The sequence below is a fragment of the Oncorhynchus kisutch genome, linkage group LG16 (genome assembly GCF_002021735.2).
Source record: "Oncorhynchus kisutch isolate 150728-3 linkage group LG16, Okis_V2, whole genome shotgun sequence".
NCBI lineage: Eukaryota > Metazoa > Chordata > Actinopteri > Salmoniformes > Salmonidae > Oncorhynchus > Oncorhynchus kisutch.
The window spans coordinates 12,338,063-12,358,593 of NC_034189.2; the positions used below are offsets into that span (position 1 = coordinate 12,338,063).

General features: G+C 42.6%; 1 protein-coding gene across 1 annotated transcript in view; it reads left to right on the forward strand.

Moving 5' to 3' along the window:
* Window positions 1-20,531, forward strand: part of LOC109880159 (collagen alpha-6(IV) chain) — a 238,446-nt gene that overhangs the window by 153,658 nt on the left and 64,257 nt on the right. Inside the window, 6 exon segments of the mRNA XM_031791790.1 lie at window positions 7,175-7,354; window positions 7,426-7,545; window positions 13,756-13,812; window positions 14,131-14,166; window positions 14,404-14,475; window positions 15,374-15,409. Of these exon segments, the coding sequence (XP_031647650.1) occupies window positions 7,175-7,354; window positions 7,426-7,545; window positions 13,756-13,812; window positions 14,131-14,166; window positions 14,404-14,475; window positions 15,374-15,409 (501 nt within the window).

Sequence of the window (20,531 nt, forward strand, 5' to 3'; positions counted from 1 at the left end):
CATGTCTTCGTGTCTTCATGTCTTTATGTCTTCATGTCTTCATGTCTTCGTGTCTTCATGTCTTTATGTCTTTGTGTCTTCATGTCTTCGTGTCTTTGTGTCTTCATGTCTTCATGTCTTCGTGTCTTCGTGTCTTCGTGTCTTTGTGTCTTTATGTCTTCATGTCTTCATGTCTTCGTGTCTTCATGTCTTCATGTCTTCATGTCTTCCTGTCTTCGTGTCTTCATGTCTTCATGTCTTTATGTCTTCATGTCTTCGTGTCTTCATGTCTTTATGTCTTTGTGTCTTTGTGTCTTCGTGTCTTCATGTCTTCATGTCTTTATGTCTTCGTGTCTTCATGTCTTCATGTCTTCCTTCATGTCTTCATGTCTTTGTGTCTTCATGTCTTCCTTCATGTCTTCATGTCTTTGTGTCTTCATGTCTTCATGTCTTCATGTCTTCATGTCTTCATGTCTTCGTGTCTTCATGTCTTCCTTCATGTCTTCATGTCTTCATGTCTTTGTGACTTCATGTCTTCATGTCTTCATGTCTTCCTGTCTTTATGTCTTCGTGTCTTCATGTCTTCATGTCTTTATGTCTTCATGTCTTCGTGTCTTCATGTCTTCATGTCTTTATGTCTTTGTGTCTTTGTGTCTTCGTGTCTTCATGTCTTCATGTCTTTATGTCTTCGTGTCTTCATGTCTTCATGTCTTCCTTCATGTCTTCATGTCTTTGTGTCTTCATGTCTTCCTTCATGTCTTCATGTCTTTGTGTCTTCATGTCTTCATGTCTTCATGTCTTCATGTCTTCGTGTCTTCATGTCTTCCTTCATGTCTTCATGTCTTTATGTCTTCATGTCTTTGTGTCTTCATGTCTTCCTTCATGTCTTCATGTCTTTGTGTCTTCATGTCTTCCTTCATGTCTTCATGTCTTCATGTCTTCGTGTCTTCATGTCTTTGTGTCTTCATGTCTTCATGTCTTCCCTCATGTCTTCATGTCTTCATGTCTTCCTTCATGTCTTCATGTCTTCCTTCATGTATTTGTGTCTTCATGTCTTTGTGTCTTCATGTCTTTGTGTCTTCATGTCTTTGTGTCTTCGTGTCTTTGTGTCTTCGTGTCTTTGTGTCTTCATGTCTTCATGTCTTCATGTCTTCCTTCGTGTCTTCATGTCTTCGTGTCTTCATGTCTTCATGTCTTCCTGCTCAGGCTCACAAGTGTACACAGTGATCTTTATCCAGGCCTCCAGTGTGAATACTACTTGAAGTTATAGCATCTAATTTGATGTGTAGCCTGCTGTACAATCATTCATGACGTTTTCCCCTTTCCAAAAAGACTGCCCTGCCCTGTCTGGCATCTAACAACTGAACCCATTTCCCTCCAATTAAAGGCATGTAGGTACGCATGCTATTGGATACATAAAAGGCTTTTGAGGTCACCTTTTGTGCCAGAGCTTGTATCTGTAGATAGATAGCCAGCCAAAGCTTTAGAGCGTCTAACAAGATATGAGGCATGCAGGTTAGTGAAAGGATAGGTTACTGTGAGACACGTAGCTACACATCTCCTTTGATGGACCTAAAAGGCTTGGATGAATTCATCTGAGGTCTCCTCACCCATCACGTGTGGGAGACTTCGGAAGCCTACCTCTTAAGGATGCGCCCCTTTTATTTCCCAAACCTAACTGCCTGTAGCTCAGGACCTGAAGCAAGGATTATGCATATTCTTGATACCAATTTGAAAGGAAACACTTTGAAGTTTGTAGAAATGTGAAATGAATGTAGGAGAATATAACACATTAGATCTGGTAAAAGATAATACAAGATCATTAGTATTTTTTTTGTACCATCTTTAAAGTGCAAGAGAAAGGCCATAATGTATTATTCGGGCCCAGGCACAATTTAGATTTTGGCCACTAGATGGCAGAAGTGTGTGTTTTAGACGTTTTAGACTGATCCAATGAACTATTGCATTTCGGGTTAAAATGTTGTATAAAGACTGCCCAAATGTGCCTAATTGGTTTATTAACTTTTCATGTTCAGACCTGTGCACTTTCCTCAAACAATAACATGCTATTATTTCACTGTAATAACTACTGGAAATTGGACAGTGCAGTTAGATTAACAAGAATTTAACCTTTCTGCCAATATCAAATATGTCAATGTCCTGGGAAATGTTATTTTTACTCAAAACCTCATGCTAATCGCATTAGCCTACTTTAACTCAACCGCCCCGTGGGGGACCCACCGATCCTGTAGAGATTTTAAAGGCCCAGTGCAGTGAAAATACAGTTTTTCCTGTGTGTGTTGTCTCATAATGTACAACCACTGAGGAAATTACTAACACTGTAAAAGTGTTTAAAACAATTATCCGTGTTATTTACTGATAGTTGCTAGTTGAATAAATATATAGATCTAGATATAATTAGATTATTACATGTAACATGATTATTAGATATAATCTAGAACTTTCTAATTAGCAGGCTTTCATGGTGACATTACCACCCACTAAGCGCAGCCTTCAATTCAACGTAGTTTCATTGAAATGACATGGAAGCAACATCGATTCAACCAATGTGTGCCCAGTGGGCGTGTGGTAAATTGGTTAATAGACCAATAACAAAGTGAGTTCCAAACCACTCTGCCAATAACAGATAGTTTTCAGTTTTCCCCTCCCTATTCAGACCTCTCCCAGACAGTCCAAGCAAAATTCTTGCTTGGTATTTTATTAGGATCCCCATTAGCTGTTGCAAAAGCAGCAGCTACTCTTCCTGGGGTTCAACACAGAACATGAAACATAATACAGAATGACATAATACAGAACATCAATAGACAAGAACACCTCAAGGACAGAACTACATAGAAATAGTTGAAATAGTTTTCCTAAAAATCTTGTCCATTTTAATGAACATTTATTACAGTAAGGTACTTCATTATTTTCCAGAAATGATATAATATTCATATAAAAATGGCCTTTAATGAAAATAAGAAGAACTCGAGCACACACACTGTTTACTTTGTATTAAGTGGAGCTTTGCTTTTTAATAACCCTTCTCTGTCGCTCTCAAGTAGTGCACTGTGTAGTGAATAGGGTTCCATTTGGAACACATCCTAGGTGTAAGGAGGAGCAGTGTGTTGAGGAGACTGAGGAGAACCAGGACAGTGGAACACATCCTAGGTGTAAGGGAGAGCAGTGTGTTGAGGAGACTGAGGAGAACCAGGACAGTGGAACACATCCTAGGTGTAAGGAGGAGCAGTATGCTGAGGAGACTGAGGAGAACCAGGACAGTGGAACACATCCTAGGTGTAAGGAGGAGCAGTATGCTGAGGAGACTGAGGAGAACCAGGACAGTGGAACACATCCTAGGTGTAAGGAGGAGCAGTATGTTGAGGAGACTAAGGAGAACCAGGACAGTGGAACACATCCTAGGTGTAAGGGGGAGCAGTATGCTGAGGAGACTGAGGAGAACCAGGGCAGTGGAACACATCCTAGGTGTAAGGGAGAGCAGTATGCTGAGGAGACTGAGGAGAACCAGGACAGTGGAACACATCCTAGGTGTAAGGGAGAGCAGTATGCTGAGGAGACTGAGGAGAACCAGGACAGTGGAACACATCCTAGGTGTAAGGGGGAGCAGTATGCTGAGGAGACTGAGGAGAACCAGGGCAGTGGAACACATCCTAGGTGTAAGGGAGAGCAGTGTGTTGAGGAGACTGAGGAGAACCAGGACAGTGGAACACATCCTAGGTGTTAGGGGGAGCAGTTTGCTGAGGAGACTGAGGAGAACCAGGACAGTGGAACACATCCTAGGTGTAAGGGGGAGCAGTATGCTGAGGAGAGAGGAGACTGAAGAGAACCAGGGCAGTGGGGGAGTCCCACGCTATGGGCCTACACACATACGCACACACACACACGTACACACCTGGGAGTTGATTCGACAAACTCCAGTGGAATACAGGAATCTCATGGCAACCTAAACACAGCTGGACTCCCTCCTCTTTCTCTCCCCTATCCCTCCCCTCTCTCTCTCTCTCACTCCCTCTCTCTCTCCCTCCCATCTCCCTCCTCTCTCTCTCCCCTATCCCTCCCATCTCCCTCCTCTCTCACCCCTATTCCCATGTCCGCATGCACACCTCAAAGGTTTCAAATTGAAGAGATGTAAAGTCAAGTTAGATAACAGAGAGACACTCTGCTATGACTAGGCCTCCCCAAAAAACATTTTTTAAGGTCGTCCACATGACGTCAACTTTTCATTTGTAAGTTATTGTATCGTCTAAAAGGACTACAAGGATAAATTGAGGTGTTCTTTTATTGTCTAAAAGGACTACAAGGATAAATTGAGGTGTTATTTTATCGTCTAAAGGACTACAAGGATAAATTGAGGTGTTATTTTAACAGTAATTACTGAAAATCTTGTTAGTTGTGTTACGTTTGTTGTTTAATTTCAACAGTCCCTTTAGGATCCCAAATATCACCATATTCCCTATTGTATATAGTGCACTACTTTTGACCCGCCCCATAGGAGCCCTGGTCAAAAATAGTGCACTATATAGGGAATAGAGTGCCATTTGTGACGCATAAATAAGTGTCCTATTGTCCTCGTCCTATTGGATTAAACCCAGCCATTCAGACAGCTAAATTAGCATCAAAATTCTGTGACATCGTCATTAGGATACATGGAAATAAAACTGTTTTTTAATGAACGAGAACCACCCGGATAAAAGGCAATTATGTCAATTTCTTTAACGAGGTACACAAACACCATAGGTCCAGGGTTCCCCTTCACCATTTCACATTTTATACATTTAAAAAAAATATATATTTTTTTTAAACATTTATTTCTATAGGCTTTTCTCATTGAGATTTTTTTTTCACATACAATACAACAAAAACCTTTTATGTTAAAAACCACAAAAATCTTGACCAATGACTTGAGTTGGAAATAATGAGTTGGATAGAAATAAACATCAGATACCTGTAGGTGTAGTGATAGGTGCAGTGATAGGTGTAGTGATAGGTGCAGTGATAGGTGTAGTGATAGGTGTAGGGATAGGTGCAGTGATAGGTGTTGTGGAGGTGCTTTGCTGCAGGAGGGACTGGTGCACTTCACAAAATGGATGGCATCATGAGGGAGGAAAATTATATGGATATATTGAAGCAACATCTCAAGAAATCAGTCAGGTCAAGTTAAAGCTTGGTCATATAATAATGGGTCTTCCAAATGGACAATGACCCCAAGGATACTTCCAAAGTTGTGGCAAAATGGCTTGAGGACAACAAAGTCAAGGTATTGGAGTGGCCATCACAAAGCCCTGACCTCAATCCTATAGAAAATTGGTGGGCAGAAAAACGGAAAAAGTGTGTGCGAGCAATGAGGCCTACAAACCTGACTCAGTTACACCAGCTCTGTCGGGAAGAATGGGCCAAAATTCACCCAACTTATTGTGGGAAGCTTGTGGTAGGCTACCCGAAACTTTTGACCCGAGTAAAAAAATGTCAAGGCAATGCTGCCAAATACGAATTGAGTGTATGTAAACTTCTGACCCACTGGGAATGTGATGAAATAAATAAAAGCTGAAATAAATCATTATCTCTCCTATTATTCTGACATTTCACATTCTTAAAATAAAGTGGTGATCCTAACTGACCCAAGACAGGGAATTTTTACGAGGATTAAATGTCAGGAATTGTGAAAAACAGAGTAAAAGTGTATCCTTGGACTTGGAGAGAAAGAGAGAGACAGCGAGAGAGAGAGTTAGTGAAGGAGACAGAGAGAGAGGGAAGGGAGACTGAGACGGACAATTTGAGAGAGAGAGAGAGAGAGAAAGAGAGAGAGAGAGAGAGAGAGATGGACACAACAGAGAGCGGGTGTAAACTAAGACTAGAATGATCACATGTCAGTGTTAGTTTAACCCGTCCCTAACCCATTACTGTTTGTCTGTCACAGAGAGAGTTGTTCTGCCATAGACATCATTAACTGACATACCTGGCTAGGTCAAATGCCTAGCCAGGTGATACGGCTCTCTGGCGCCGCCATGTGGTAATGATTGGCTAGTGCAAGATTGGGTGACTGGTAGTCGAGAAGGTTGTCCTTCTTGCACAAATTCCTTAATTGGCAAAAAAGACCTGTTTATGATCACATATATACACTCTGTGGCTCTCTTTCTCACTGATAGTCTCCCCTTCACGCATACACACAGACACAGACACAGACACACTCTCTGTCATACCTCTCTCTCTCTCTCTTTCTCACTGATAGTCTCCCCTTCACGCAAACACACAGACACAGACATGCGCTCTGTCATACCTCTCTCTCTCTCTCTCTCTCTCTCTCTCTCTCTCAATTCAATTCAATTCAATTCAATTCAAGGGGCTTTATTGGCATGGGAAACATGTGTTAACATTGCCAAAGCAAGTGAGGTAGATAATATATAAAGTGAAATAAACAATAAAAATGAACAGTAAACATTACACATACAGAAGTTTCAAAACAGTAAAGGCATTACAAATGTCATATTATATATATATATATACAGTGTTGTAACAATGTACAAATGGTTAAAGAACACAAGGGAAAATAAATAAGCATAAATAAGGGTTGTATTTACAATGGTGTTTGTTCTTCACTGGTTCTTGTGGCAACAGGTCACAAATCTTGCTGCTGTGGTGGCACACTGTGGAATTTCACCCAGTAGATATGGGAGTTTATCAAAATTTGATTTGTTTTCGAATTCTTTGTGGATCTGTGTAATCTGAGGGAAATATGTATCTCTAATATGGTCATACATTGGGCAGGAGGATAGGAAGTGCAGCTCAGTTTCCACCTCATTTTGTGGGCAGTGAGCACATAGCCTGTCTTCTCTTGAGAGCCATGTCTGCCTACGGCGGCCTTTCTCAATAGCAAGGCTATGCTCACTGAGTCTGTACATAGTCAAAGCTTTCCTTAATTTTGGGTCAGTCACAGTGGTCAGGTATTCTGCCGCTGTGTACTCTCTGTTTAGGGCCAAATAGCATTCTCTCTCTCTCTTTCTCTTACACACCATCATCATTTACTATACATAGTCTAAGTGTTAGTCAGGGTTCCCTCTCCTCCTCCCCGAAGCGTTCAGCTTTGACCTTCAAAGGCTTAAAGACTCAATATTTTTAAATTAACTTTCTAAGAATTGTGTCACCATGTCTGCCTCCTCCTCTTCCCTCTCTCCAGGGGCGTCCAGGGGCATTGGGGCCAGTAGGACCCGGTGGACCAGAGGGGTTCCCAGGTGACCAAGGCCCTTTAGGGCAAAAAGGAGAGAAGGGCCACTTCGGACGCATGGGCCCCTCTGGGCTGAAAGGGGACAAGGGGCCCATGGGCGTACCAGGGTTCCCAGGAAACGACGGAGTCCCAGTGAGTATTGTATCACACATACACACACACACACACACACACGCACCCTAACTGTTTCTCTCTCGCTCCAGGGTCACCCAGGTCAGGACGGTGGCAGGGGTCTACCAGGGTTTGATGGATGTAACGGTACCCAGGGAGACCCAGGTCCCAGAGCTGTAGATGGAGGAATACCTGGAGCTTCAGGACTCCCTGTGAGTAACCTCTACACGGTCTATTATCTACTATTATCATCATTGTAGATGTAGGATGTAGTGTTCGAGAGATAAGCAGCATGTTATTAGGCACACCTTGTGAAAAGGGTACGCACGTGCTCAGTGTGTGACATTGGAAATATATATCTGATTTGATGCGCATAGTTTTATTGGCAGGTCCTCATTGGTTGTTGGCCCAGGTATTCAGGTTCCTCGTTGGTTGTTGGCCCATGTATTCAGGTTCCTCGTTGGTTGTTGTCCAGGTATTCAGGTTCCTCGTTGGTTGTTGGCCCAGGTATTCAGGTTCCTTGTTGGTTGTTGGCCCAGGTATTCAGGTTCCTCGTTGGTTGTTGGCCCAGGTATTCAGGTTCCTCGTTGGTTGTTGGCCCAGGTATTCAGGTTCCTCGTTGGTTGTTGGCCCAGGTATTCAGGTTCCTCGTTGGTTGTTGGCCCAGGTATTCAGGTTCCTCGTTGGTTGTTGGCCCAGGTATTCAGGTTCCTTGTTGGTTGTTGGCCCAGGTATTCAGGTTCCTCGTTGGTTGTTGGCCCAGGTATTCAGGTTCCTCGTTGGTTGTTGGCCCAGGTATTCAGGTTCCTCGTTGGTTGTTGGCCCAGGTATTCAGGTTCCTCGTTGGTTGTTGGCCCAGGTATTCAGGTTCCTCGTTGGTTGTTGTCCAGGTATTCAGGTTCCTTTGAGAGGGTGCAGATGGACTCAGCTTGAACCGGCTATGTTGTATCTGCTGTCATGTTGGAAATAAACCTCTTTGTGACGTTAATGCTTTATACTGTCGAGTTTATATTTACAATAACTAAAACTAACCCGCTTCCTTTAACCGGGAGCAACATTGGGGGTCCTCTGTAGAGCATTGGCTTGCGACACCAGGATAGTGGGTTTGAATCCTGGGACTACCCTACTTAATATGTATTTACGTATGACTGTAAGTGGCTTTGGATAAAAGCGTCTGCTAAATGTCCTATTTTGACGTTATTGTAGAACATTGGTTCTGTAATAAGAGTCATGTAGTTTAGTGTTTGTTGGACCTAACTGGATTCTCTGTAAGTAACATCAGTACCAACATCAGTACCAACATCACTGTAACAAGAGTCAGTTATCTAGCAACGGGTAGTAGCCCCGCGGTTAGAACGGTGGCCCGGTAACCAAATGGTTGCTGACTGAGGGGGAACTCTGCATAGACTTAGCCGGCTGCCGGGGTGTTACTGGCTTCAATATAACACAATGTCTCTCTCTCTCTTCCTCTCTCTCTCTCTCTCTTCCTCTCTCTCTCTCTTCCTCTCTCTCTCTCTCTCTCTCTCTCTCTCTCTCTCTCTCTCTCTCTCTCTCTCTCTCTCTCTCTCTCTGTCTCTCTCTGTTCCTCTTCCTCTCTATCTCTCTCTCTCTCTCAATTAAATTCAATTTCAATTTAATGGCTTTATTGGCATGGGAAACATATATGTTAACATACCAAAGCAAGTGAAATAGATAATATACAAAAGTGAAATAAACAATCAAAATGAACAGTAAACTTTAGTCACAAAAGTTCCAAAAGAATAAAGACATTACAGATGTCATATTATGTCTATATACAGTGTTATAATGATGTGCACATAGTTAAAGTACAAAAGGGAAAATACAGGTATAGGTCTATATACAGTGTCATACAGGTATAGGTCTATATACAGTGTCATACAGGTATAGGTCTATATACAGTGTCATACAGGTATAGGTCTATATACAGTGTCATACAGGTATAGGTCTATATACAGTGTCATACAGGTATAGGTCTATATACAGTGTCATACAGGTATAGGTCTATATACAGTGTCATACAGGTATAGGTCTATATACAGTGTCATACAGGTATAGGTCTATATACAGTGTCATACAGGTATAGGTCTATATACAGTGTCATACAGGTATAGGTCTATATACAGTGTCATACAGGTATAGGTCTATATACAGTGTCATACAGGTATAGGTCTATATACAGTGTCATACAGGTATAGGTCTATATACAGTGTCATACAGGTATAGGTCTATATACAGTGTCATACAGGTATAGGTCTATATACAGTGTCATACAGGTATAGGTCTATATACAGTATCATACAGGTATAGGTCTATATACAGTGTCATACAGGTATAGGTCTATATACAGTGTCATACAGGTATAGGTCTATATACAGTGTCATACAGGTATAGGTCTATATACAGTGTCATACAGGTATAGGTCTATATACAGTGTCATACAGGTATAGGTCTATATACAGTGTCATACAGGTATAGGTCTATATACAGTGTCATACAGGTATAGGTCTATATACAGTGTCATACAGGTATAGGTCTATATACAGTGTCATACAGGTATAGGTCTATATACAGTGTCATACAGGTATAGGTCTATATACAGTGTCATACAGGTATAGGTCTATATACAGTGTTATAATGATGTGCAAAGAGTTAAAGAACAAACGGGAAGATAAATAAACATAAATAAGGGTTGTATTTACAATGGTGTTTGTTCTTCACTGGTTGCCCTTTTCTCGTGGCAACAAGTCACAAATCTTGCCGCTGTGATGCACACTGTGGTATTTCACCCAGTAGATATGGGAGTTTGTCAAGATTCGGTTTGTTTTTTAATTCTTTTTAGGTCTGTGTAATCTGAGGGAAATATGTGTCTCTAATATGGTCATACATTTGACAGGAGGTTAGGAAGTGCAGCTCAGTTTCCATCTAATTTTGTGGGCAGTCTTCTCTTGAGAGCCAGGTCTGCCTACAGAGGCCTTTCTCAATAGCAAGGCTATGCTCACTGAGTCTGTACATAGTCAAAACTTTCCTTAATTGTGGGTCAGTCACAGTGGTCAGGTATTCTGCCACTGTGTACACTCTGTTTAGGGCCAAATAGCATTCTAGTTTTTAGTTTGTTTGTCTTAATTATTTCCAATATGTCAAGTAATTATCTTTTTGTTTTCTCATGATTTGGTTGGGTCTAATTGTGTTTCTGTTCCTGGGCTCTGTGGCGTCTGTTTGTGTTTGTGAACAGAGCCTCAGGACCAGCTTGCTTAGGGGACTTCTCCATCTGTCTGTAGGTGATGGCTTTGTTATGGAAGGTTTGGGAATCTCTTCCTTTTAAATGGTTGTAGAATTTAACGTTTATTTTCTGGATTTTGATAATTAGCGGGTATCGGCCTCATTCTGCTCTGCATGCATTATTTGGTATTTTACGTTGTACGCGGATAATATTTTAGCTGAATTTGCCTGCAGAGTCTCAGTTTGGTGTTTGTCCCAATTTGTGAATTATTGGTTGGTGGGTGGACACCAGACCTCAGAACCATAAAGAGCAATGGGTTCTATAACTGATTCAAGTATGTTTTGCAAATCCTAATTGGGATGTCACATTTTATGTTCCTTTTGATGGCATAGAAAACCCTTCTTGCCTTGTCTCTCAGATTGTTCACAGCTTTGTGGAAGTTACCTGTGGTGCTGATGTTTAGGCCGAGGTATGTGTAGTTTGTGTGCTTTAGGGCAACTGTGTCTAGATGGTATTTGTGGTCCTGGTGACTAGACCTTTTTTGGAACACCATTATTTTTTACTGAGATTTACCCAGGTCTGTCAGGGCCCAGGTCTGTCAGGGCCCAGGTCTGTCAGGGCCCAGGTCTGTCAGGGCCCAGGTCTGTCAGGGCCCAGGTCTGACAGAATCTGTGCAGAAGATCTAGGTGCTTCTGTAGGCCCTCCTTGGTTGAGGACAGAAGCACCAGAGCATCAGCAAACAGTAGACATTTGACTCCAGATTCTAGTAGGGTGAGGCCGGGTGCTGCAGACTGTTCTAGTGCCCTCACCAATTCGTTGATATATATGTTGAAGTGGGTGGGGCTTAAGCTGCATCGTTTGGAGGGTTTGTATTTTGTACTGTAGTTCATTTCATGTAATTGGAGAATCCAGTGGGTTTTGCTAGTCTTTAATAGTTGATTCTAAGATTTGTATTTGATAATGTATGTTTTTTTAGCTGTTTGCCCAAAAGATTGGAGAAGTGGTTTACCCAAACATCTCCATTTTGGATACATAACTATTCGTGTTGTTGTTTGTTTAGTGTTTTCCCGATTTTCCCAGAAGTGGTTTGAGTCTATGGATTCTTCAATTACATTGAGCTGATTTCTGTCGTGCTGTTCCTTCTTTTTCCGTAGTGTATTTCTGTATTGTTTTAGTGATTCTCCATAGTGAAGGTGTAGTCTCAGGTTTTCTGGGTCTCTGTTGTTGATTGGATAGGTTTCTCAATTTCTTTCTGAGGTTTTTGCATTCTTCATCAAACCATTTGTCATTGTTGACCATTTTCGTCGGATTTGCGTTGAATTTTTTTTATTTGATAGGGAAGCTGAGAGGTCAAAAATACTGTTTAGGGTTTCCACTGCCAAGTTTCCACCTTCAATATTACAGTAATTAACTAGAAAGTCGGAGCACCACAAAATAATATTTATAGAGCTGTTATCTTCCGAATAAACTCTTAAAGACCAAGTAATATTTTACATCAATAGCAGTCAATATTAATCGTCACCTTATTTCAGTCTCATCTGGAAGTTGTAAATGATTGGTTATCTTCACGAACCCTGGCTAACAAGTTGAATCAGCAATACAAAATTGGGTTTAATTATTTATTAAATACCTAACTAATCACACAGAATTACATATACACAGAATACACAGAATACCTTGATTACAAATGATGTCATAAAGGAAAACGTCCCTAGCGGACGGAACAGATATGGCAGCTGGTTACAAAAACAAAAGGGGCTGGGTTTGAGTGAAAGAGCGGGAAGACTGAGGAAAAAAGGGACGAAGCTGTGCTATCGTAAATACAGTATCTTATGCATTCTAAATTACCGCCCATTTGGAAAAGGAAAATGCAATAAATATTTACTCTGAGCTGCGCTTCAGTAGGTTGGTGCTAGATGGAAGGCCGTGTTGCCAAACCGAGTCCTTTGTCCTTTGAAGAGTGTCTCTGGTGGTGAACGGGATACGTTGTAGTGTTGTCGTTGTGTGGTAGATGGGATACTCTGTCCGTCCTTTCCTAGCCCATGTTTACAGCTGCTGTTGCTAACTCATTGACTAGGATGTCTCACTTCTTTAGTGAGTAAGAGTTCAAAGTTTATAGCATTCACAACCAAACCTCACACTGAGGTTGGCTTAGTTCTGTAGTTGACATGTTAGTCCTTTCAACATATGGACCGTCGTCCTCACATCCTCGGCACAGGAGGTTACATTTTCGTCAAGGGCTTATATAGTGGAGGGAGTGTTTTCATAGTTTTATAACCCATGTCTCTTCAGAGGGGCGGTCCACTGATTGAGCAGAGCCCTAACCTTATGAAAACCCAAATTTCTCATTTGGAAGCTAAAATTACATTTAATATTTTCACCAATAATGTTATATTCAAACATTTAAATTGCATAACAATTCCATGTGAATCTATAATGTGTAGACTTTCCACTGTACCGTTTATGTCATCATATCATTGATGAGAATGTCTCAGATGACAACCGAACTGAGGTCATATTCATTAAGTACCAACGCATATGTTCAACTGGTTGGATTACCAGAATGTGGTTCATTTCCTCCTACCTTCTGATGTTCCCAGAATCTCTGTTTAACAAAGGCTATTCAAGAGTCCCTCTGAAGAGTCAAGAGAGAGGGAAGGGAGAAAGGTATTTATGGGGGGGTCATAAACGTTACCCACAGGCCAACGTCATGACAATACCCAGTGTGACCTGCAGGAGTTGTGAATCGTTTTTGTTGGTTATGCTGTCGTAGTTGTGTCTAAGGGGGCATATGGGGGAGTGAATGCTGTCACCTCCAGGTAGGTGTTTGTGCCCCTGTCTGCTGAGGCTGTCAGGTTCTTGTCCAGTTCTGGAATTTAGGTCGCCACAGACTAGTACATGTCCCTGGGCCTGGAAATGATTGATTTCCTCCTCCAGGATGGAGAAGCTGTCTTCATTAAATTATGGGGATTCTAGTGGGGGGTGTATACCGTAGGTAGTACACAGGAGGATATTTTTCTCTTTTGAGATAATTTCCTTTTACATTTCTAGCCAAATGTAAAATGTTCCTGTTTTGATTAATTTAATAGAGTGAGTTAGGTGTGCACTATACCAAATTAGCATACCGCCTGAGTTTGTTCCCTGTGTCACACCAATCTCGCTCTCTGTCTCTCTCTCTCAGGGGCCTAAGGGTCCTAAAGGGCAGAAGGGAGAACCTGTATATGTTGGAACCAGTGAGGTAACGTATACACACACACACACACACACACACACAGAAGAATGTTATAAGGAAAAGTTTGACTTCCATGCCTCTCCCCCTCCTTTCCTGTTGTCCTATCCTGGAGATTGTTTAGAGGAAGGGGGATACTGTTGTTGCTATGACATCATCCTGGGCCATCCATTGAGGTCGGTCTGACCTGAAACACCCTCCCTGCCTCCCTCGTCTCCTCCCTCGTCTCCTCCCTCGTCTCCTCCCTCACTCCCCTACATCTACATGTATGTTTATAATGAAGTAATGGCAGTTGTTTAACTCACAGTTGGTCTTGTCTCCTGACAGGGAGCTCCTGGTTTGCCTGGACTGGACGGTATACCTGTAAGGCAACTAATTCCTAGACATCAATATACTATATTTAATGATGTATATGTGGTGTAATTGATAACTTGATGTGTTCCTGACCCAGTTCTAAAGGGTTCTATGTGTTCTGTGTTCCTGACCGCATTCTATGTGTTCTGTGTTCCTGACCCGGTTCTATGTGTTCTGTGTTCCTGACCCGGTTCTATGTGTTCTGTGTTCCTGACCCGTCTCTATGCGTTCTGTTTCTCTTCTCAGGGTCCTAGAGGCCCTAATGGAAGGCCTGGGGACATCGGCCCCAGTGGTCCTGATGGTCCTGACGGATTCCTTGTATGTGCACACACAAACACACACATAGACAGATACACACATAGAACCACACACAAACACACACATAGACAGATACGCACACAGAACCACACAGAAACACACACATAGACAGATACACACACAGAACCACACACACACACACACACACATAGACAGATACACACACAGAACCACACACACAAACACACACATAGACAGATACACACACACATAGACAGATACACACACACACATACACACACACACACACACACAGAACTACACACACACACACATAGACAGATACACACACACACACACAGACAGATACACACACACACACACACACACACACAGAACCACACACACACACACATAGACAGATACACACACACATACACACACACACAGACAGATACACACACACAAACACACACACACACACATAGACGCACACACACACAGAACCACACACACACACACTCAGGCAGACACACACACACTCAGACAGACAGACAGACAGACAGACAGACCTGTCTATTCTACAGAAGCTACTTTATCCCAAGCAGTGTCATGACAACCATCACATTACACCAAATGCTGGTCATGTTTAATCTAGACGAATTAATAGGACTAAAGCTGTTGACTTGTCATGTTTAATCTAGACATGAATTAATATGACTAAAGCTGTTGACTTGTCATGTTTAATCTAGACATTAATTAATATGACTAAAGTTGTTGACTTGTCATGTTTAATCTAGACATTAATTAATAGGACTAAAGCTGTTGACTTGTCATGTTTAATCTAGACATGAATTAATATGACTAAAGCTGTTGACTTGGGGGAACATACTTGTCTTTATTGTCTGTTGATTCATGACTGACTGACTTCCTGTATTTGTGTTGTGTTCTTCTCCAGGGTAATCCAGGTCCCCCCGGTCCCCCTGGTCCTGTAGTAAGTACTGGGCAACACTAGACACTTGACCTCTGACCTGAGAGTACTGGACAACACTAGACAGCTGACCTCTGACGTCAGTGTAATAACATCACCAAACAGATAGGGGGCAGTGTGTGCTCTGAAGTACTGGAAGCCGTTTGCGTAATTTTGCTTTTGTTGTTAATGAATGTAGATTGCTTATTATATGGCTAATTCTAGGATTATTGTATAGTAAAAGCATTAGCTGACACACACCCACAAATATTTGTAGAGGTAGTGATTAATGAAAAGCAAAGTGCCTTTGGAAAGTATTCAGACCCCTTGACTTTTTCCACATTTTATTACATTACAATTATTTTTTTAAATTGTTTTAATAATAATACGATTTATCTACACACACTCCATAATGACAAAGCAAAAAAAGTTTTTTAGAAATTGATGCTAATTTATAAAAACACAAACTGAAATATCACATTTACATAAGTATTCAGACCCTTTACTCAGTACTTTGTTGAAGCACCTTTGGCAGCGATTACAGCCTCAAGTCTCCTTGGGTACACCTGTTTTTAGGGAGTTTCTCCCATTCTTCTCTGCAGATCCTCTTAAGCTCTGTCAGGTTGGATGGGGAGCATTGCTGCACAGCTATTTTCAGGTTTGATCGGGTTTAAGTCTGGGCTCTGACTGGGCCACTCAAGGACATTCAGAGAGTTGTCCCGAAGCCACTCCTGCTTTGTCTTAGCTGTGTGCTTAGGTCATTGTCCTTCTGGAGCAGGTTTTCATCAAGGATCTCTCTGTACGTTGCTATGTTCATCTTTGCCTCGATTCTGACATGTCTCCCAGTCCCTGCCGCTGAAAAACATCCCCACAGCATGATGCTGCCACCACCATGCTTCACCGTAGGGATGGTGCCAGGTTTCCTCCAGACTTGATGCTGCCACCACCATGCTTCACCGTAGGGATGGTGCCAGGTTTCCTCCAGACATGATGCTGCCACCATCATGCTTCACCGTAGGGATGCTGCCAGGTTTCCTCCAGACATGATGCTGCCACCACCATGCTTCACTGTAGGGATGCTGCCAGGCTTCCTCCAGACATGATGCTGCCACCACCATGCTTCACCGTAGGGATGCTGCCAGGTTTCCTCCAGACGTGACGCTTGGCATTCAGGCCAAATAGTTCAAACTTGGTTTCATCAGACCAGAGAACCTCGTTTCTCATGGTCTGAGAGTCCTTTAGGTGTCTTTTGGCAAACTCCAAGCGAGCTGTCATGTGCCTTTTACTGAAGAGTGGGCTTCCGTCTGGCCACTCTACCATAAAGACCTGATTGGTGGAGTGCTGCAGAGAGGATTGTCCTTCTGGAAGGTTTTGAGGAAAAATAAGACTGTAACGTAACCAAATGTGTAAAAGGTCAAGGGGTCTGAATACTTCCCGAAGGCTCTGTACAGTGTGCTCTAAACAACGTTGGCTATTAGGTTTCATTCAATTGTAAAGGGCGCAACTTTATATTTCTGCCCGTCTTCCGAAAACATCTGAAACCCTTTCTCTTCAAACAGTATCTTAAACAATCCTCCTCCTCACCTCGACCCCCCCCCAAAAAAATAAAATAATAATATATATATATATATGTACTCTCAACCAACCAGCACTTTCACTTCAATCAATCAATCAAATGTATTTATAAAGCCCTTTTTACATCAGCTGATGTCACAAAGTGCTATACAGAAAGACAGCCTAAAACCCCAAACAGCAAGCAATGCAGATGTAGAAGCACGGTGGCTAGGAAAAACTCCCTAGAAAGGCAGGAACGTAGGAAGAAACCTAGAGAGGAACCAGGCTATGAGGGGTGGCCAGTCCTCTTCTGGCTGTGCCGGGTGGAGATTATAACAGAACATGGCCAAGATGTTCAAATGTTCATAGATGACCAGCAGGGCCAAATAATAATAATCCCAGTGGTTGTAGAGGGTGCAACAGGTCTTCACCTTCACCTGACTGTGAAATGTGGTTGTCCCACCTAGCTATCTGAAGATGAATGTACTGACTGTGAAATGTGGTTGTCCCACCTAGCTATCTGAAGATGAATGTACTGACTGTGATATGTGGTTGTCCCACCTAGCTATCTGAAGATGAATGTACTGACTGTGATGTGTGGTTGTCCCACCTAGCTATCTGACGATGAATGTACTGACTGTGATATGTGGTTGTCCCACCTAGCTATCTGACGATGAATGTACTGACTGTGATGTGTGGTTGTCCCACCTAGCTATCTGAAGATGAATGCACTGACTGTGATGTGTGGTTGTCCCACCTAGCTATCTGAAGATGAATGCACTGACTGTGATATGTGGTTGTCCCACCTAGCTATCTGAAGATGAATGCACTGACTGTGATGTGTGGTTGTCCCACCTAGCTATCTGACGATGAATGTACTGACTGTGATGTGTGGTTGTCCCACCTAGCTATCTGACGATGAATGTACTGACTGTGATATGTGGTTGTCCCACCTAGCTATCTGACGATGAATGTACTGACTGTGATGTGTGGTTGTCCCACCTAGCTATCTGAAGATGAATGTACTGACTGTGATATGTGGTTGTCCCACCTAGCTATCTGAAGATGAATGCACTGACTGTGATGTGTGGTTGTCCCACCTAGCTATCTGAAGATGAATGTACTGACTGTGATGTGTGGTTGTCCCACCTAGCTATCTGAAGATGAATGTACTGACTGTGATATGTGGTTGTCCCACCTAGCTATCTGACGATGAATGTACTGACTGTGATATGTGGTTGTCCCACCTAGCTATCTGAAGATGAATGTACTGACTGTGATATGTGGTTGTCCCACCTAGCTATCTGAAGATGAATGTACTGACTGTGATATGTGGTTGTCCCACCTAGCTATCTGAAGATGAATGTACTGACTGTGATGTGTGGTTGTCCCACCTAGCTATCTGACGATGAATGTACTGACTGTGATATGTGGTTGTCCCACCTAGCTATCTGAAGATGAATGCACTGACTGTGATGTGTGGTTGTCCCACCTAGCTATCTGAAGATGAATGTACTGACTGTGATGTGTGGTTGTCCCACCTAGCTATCTGACGATGAATGTACTGACTGTGATATGTGGTTGTCCCACCTAGCTATCTGACGATGAATGTACTGACTGTGATGTGTGGTTGTCCCACCTAGCTATCTGACGATGAATGTACTGACTGTGATATGTGGTTGTCCCACCTAGCTATCTGACGATGAATGTACTGACTGTGATGTGTGGTTGTCCCACCTAGCTATCTGAAGATGAATGTACTGACTGTGATATGTGGTTGTCCCACCTAGCTATCTGAAGATGAATGCACTGACTGTGATGTGTGGTTGTCCCACCTAGCTATCTGAAGATGAATGTACTGACTGTGATGTGTGGTTGTCCCACCTAGCTATCTGAAGATGAATGTATTGACTGTGATATGTGGTTGTCCCACCTAGCTATCTGACGATGAATGTACTGACTGTGATATGTGGTTGTCCCACCTAGCTATCTGACGATGAATGTACTGACTGTGATATGTGGTTGTCCCACCTAGCTATCTGACGATGAATGTACTGACTGTGATGTGTGGTTGTCCCACCTAGCTATCTGAAGATGAATGTACTGACTGTGATATGTGGTTGTCCCACCTAGCTATCTGAAGATGAATGCACTGACTGTGATGTGTGGTTGTCCCACCTAGCTATCTGAAGATGAATGTACTGACTGTGATGTGTGGTTGTCCCACCTAGCTATCTGAAGATGAATGTACTGACTGTGATATGTGGTTGTCCCACCTAGCTATCTGACGATGAATGTACTGACTGTGATATGTGGTTGTCCCACCTAGCTATCTGAAGATGAATGTACTGACTGTGATATGTGGTTGTCCCACCTAGCTATCTGAAGATGAATGTACTGACTGTGATATGTGGTTGTCCCACCTAGCTATCTGAAGATGAATGTACTGACTGTGATGTGTGGTTGTCCCACCTAGCTATCTGACGATGAATGTACTGACTGTGATATGTGGTTGTCCCACCTAGCTATCTGAAGATGAATGCACTGACTGTGATGTGTGGTTGTCCCACCTAGCTATCTGAAGATGAATGTACTGACTGTGATGTGTGGTTGTCCCACCTAGCTATCTGACGATGAATGTACTGACTGTGATATGTGGTTGTCCCACCTAGCTATCTGACGATGAATGTACTGACTGTGATGTGTGGTTGTCCCACCTAGCTATCTGACGATGAATGTACTGACTGTGATATGTGGTTGTCCCACCTAGCTATCTGACGATGAATGTACTGACTGTGATGTGTGGTTGTCCCACCTAGCTATCTGAAGATGAATGTACTGACTGTGATATGTGGTTGTCCCACCTAGCTATCTGAAGATGAATGCACTGACTGTGATGTGTGGTTGTCCCACCTAGCTATCTGAAGATGAATGTACTGACTGTGATGTGTGGTTGTCCCACCTAGCTATCTGAAGATGAATGTATTGACTGTGATATGTGGTTGTCCCACCTAGCTATCTGACGATGAATGTACTGACTGTGATATGTGGTTGTCCCACCTAGCTATCTGAAGATGAATGTACTGACTGTGATATGTGGTTGTCCCACCTAGCTATCTGAAGATGAATGTACTGACTGTGATATGTGGTTGTCCCACCTAGCTATCTGAAGATGAATGTACTGACTGTGATATGTGGTTGTCCCACCTAGCTATCTGACGATGAATGTACTGACTGTGATGTGTGGTTGTCCCACCTAGCTATCTGAAGATGAATGTACTGACTGTGATATGTGGTTGTCCCACCTAGCTATCTGACGATGAATGTACTGACTGTGATGTGTGGTTGTCCCACCTAGCTATCTGAAGATGAATGCACTGACTGTGATATGTGGTTGTCCCACCTAGCTATCTGACGATGAATGTACTGACTGTGATGTGTGGTTGTCCCACCTAGCTATCTGAAGATGAATGTACTGACTGTGATGTGTGGTTGTCCCACCTAGCTATCTGAAGATGAATGCACTGACTGTGATGTGTGGTTGTCCCACCTAGCTATCTGAAGATGAATGTACTGACTGTGATGTGTGGTT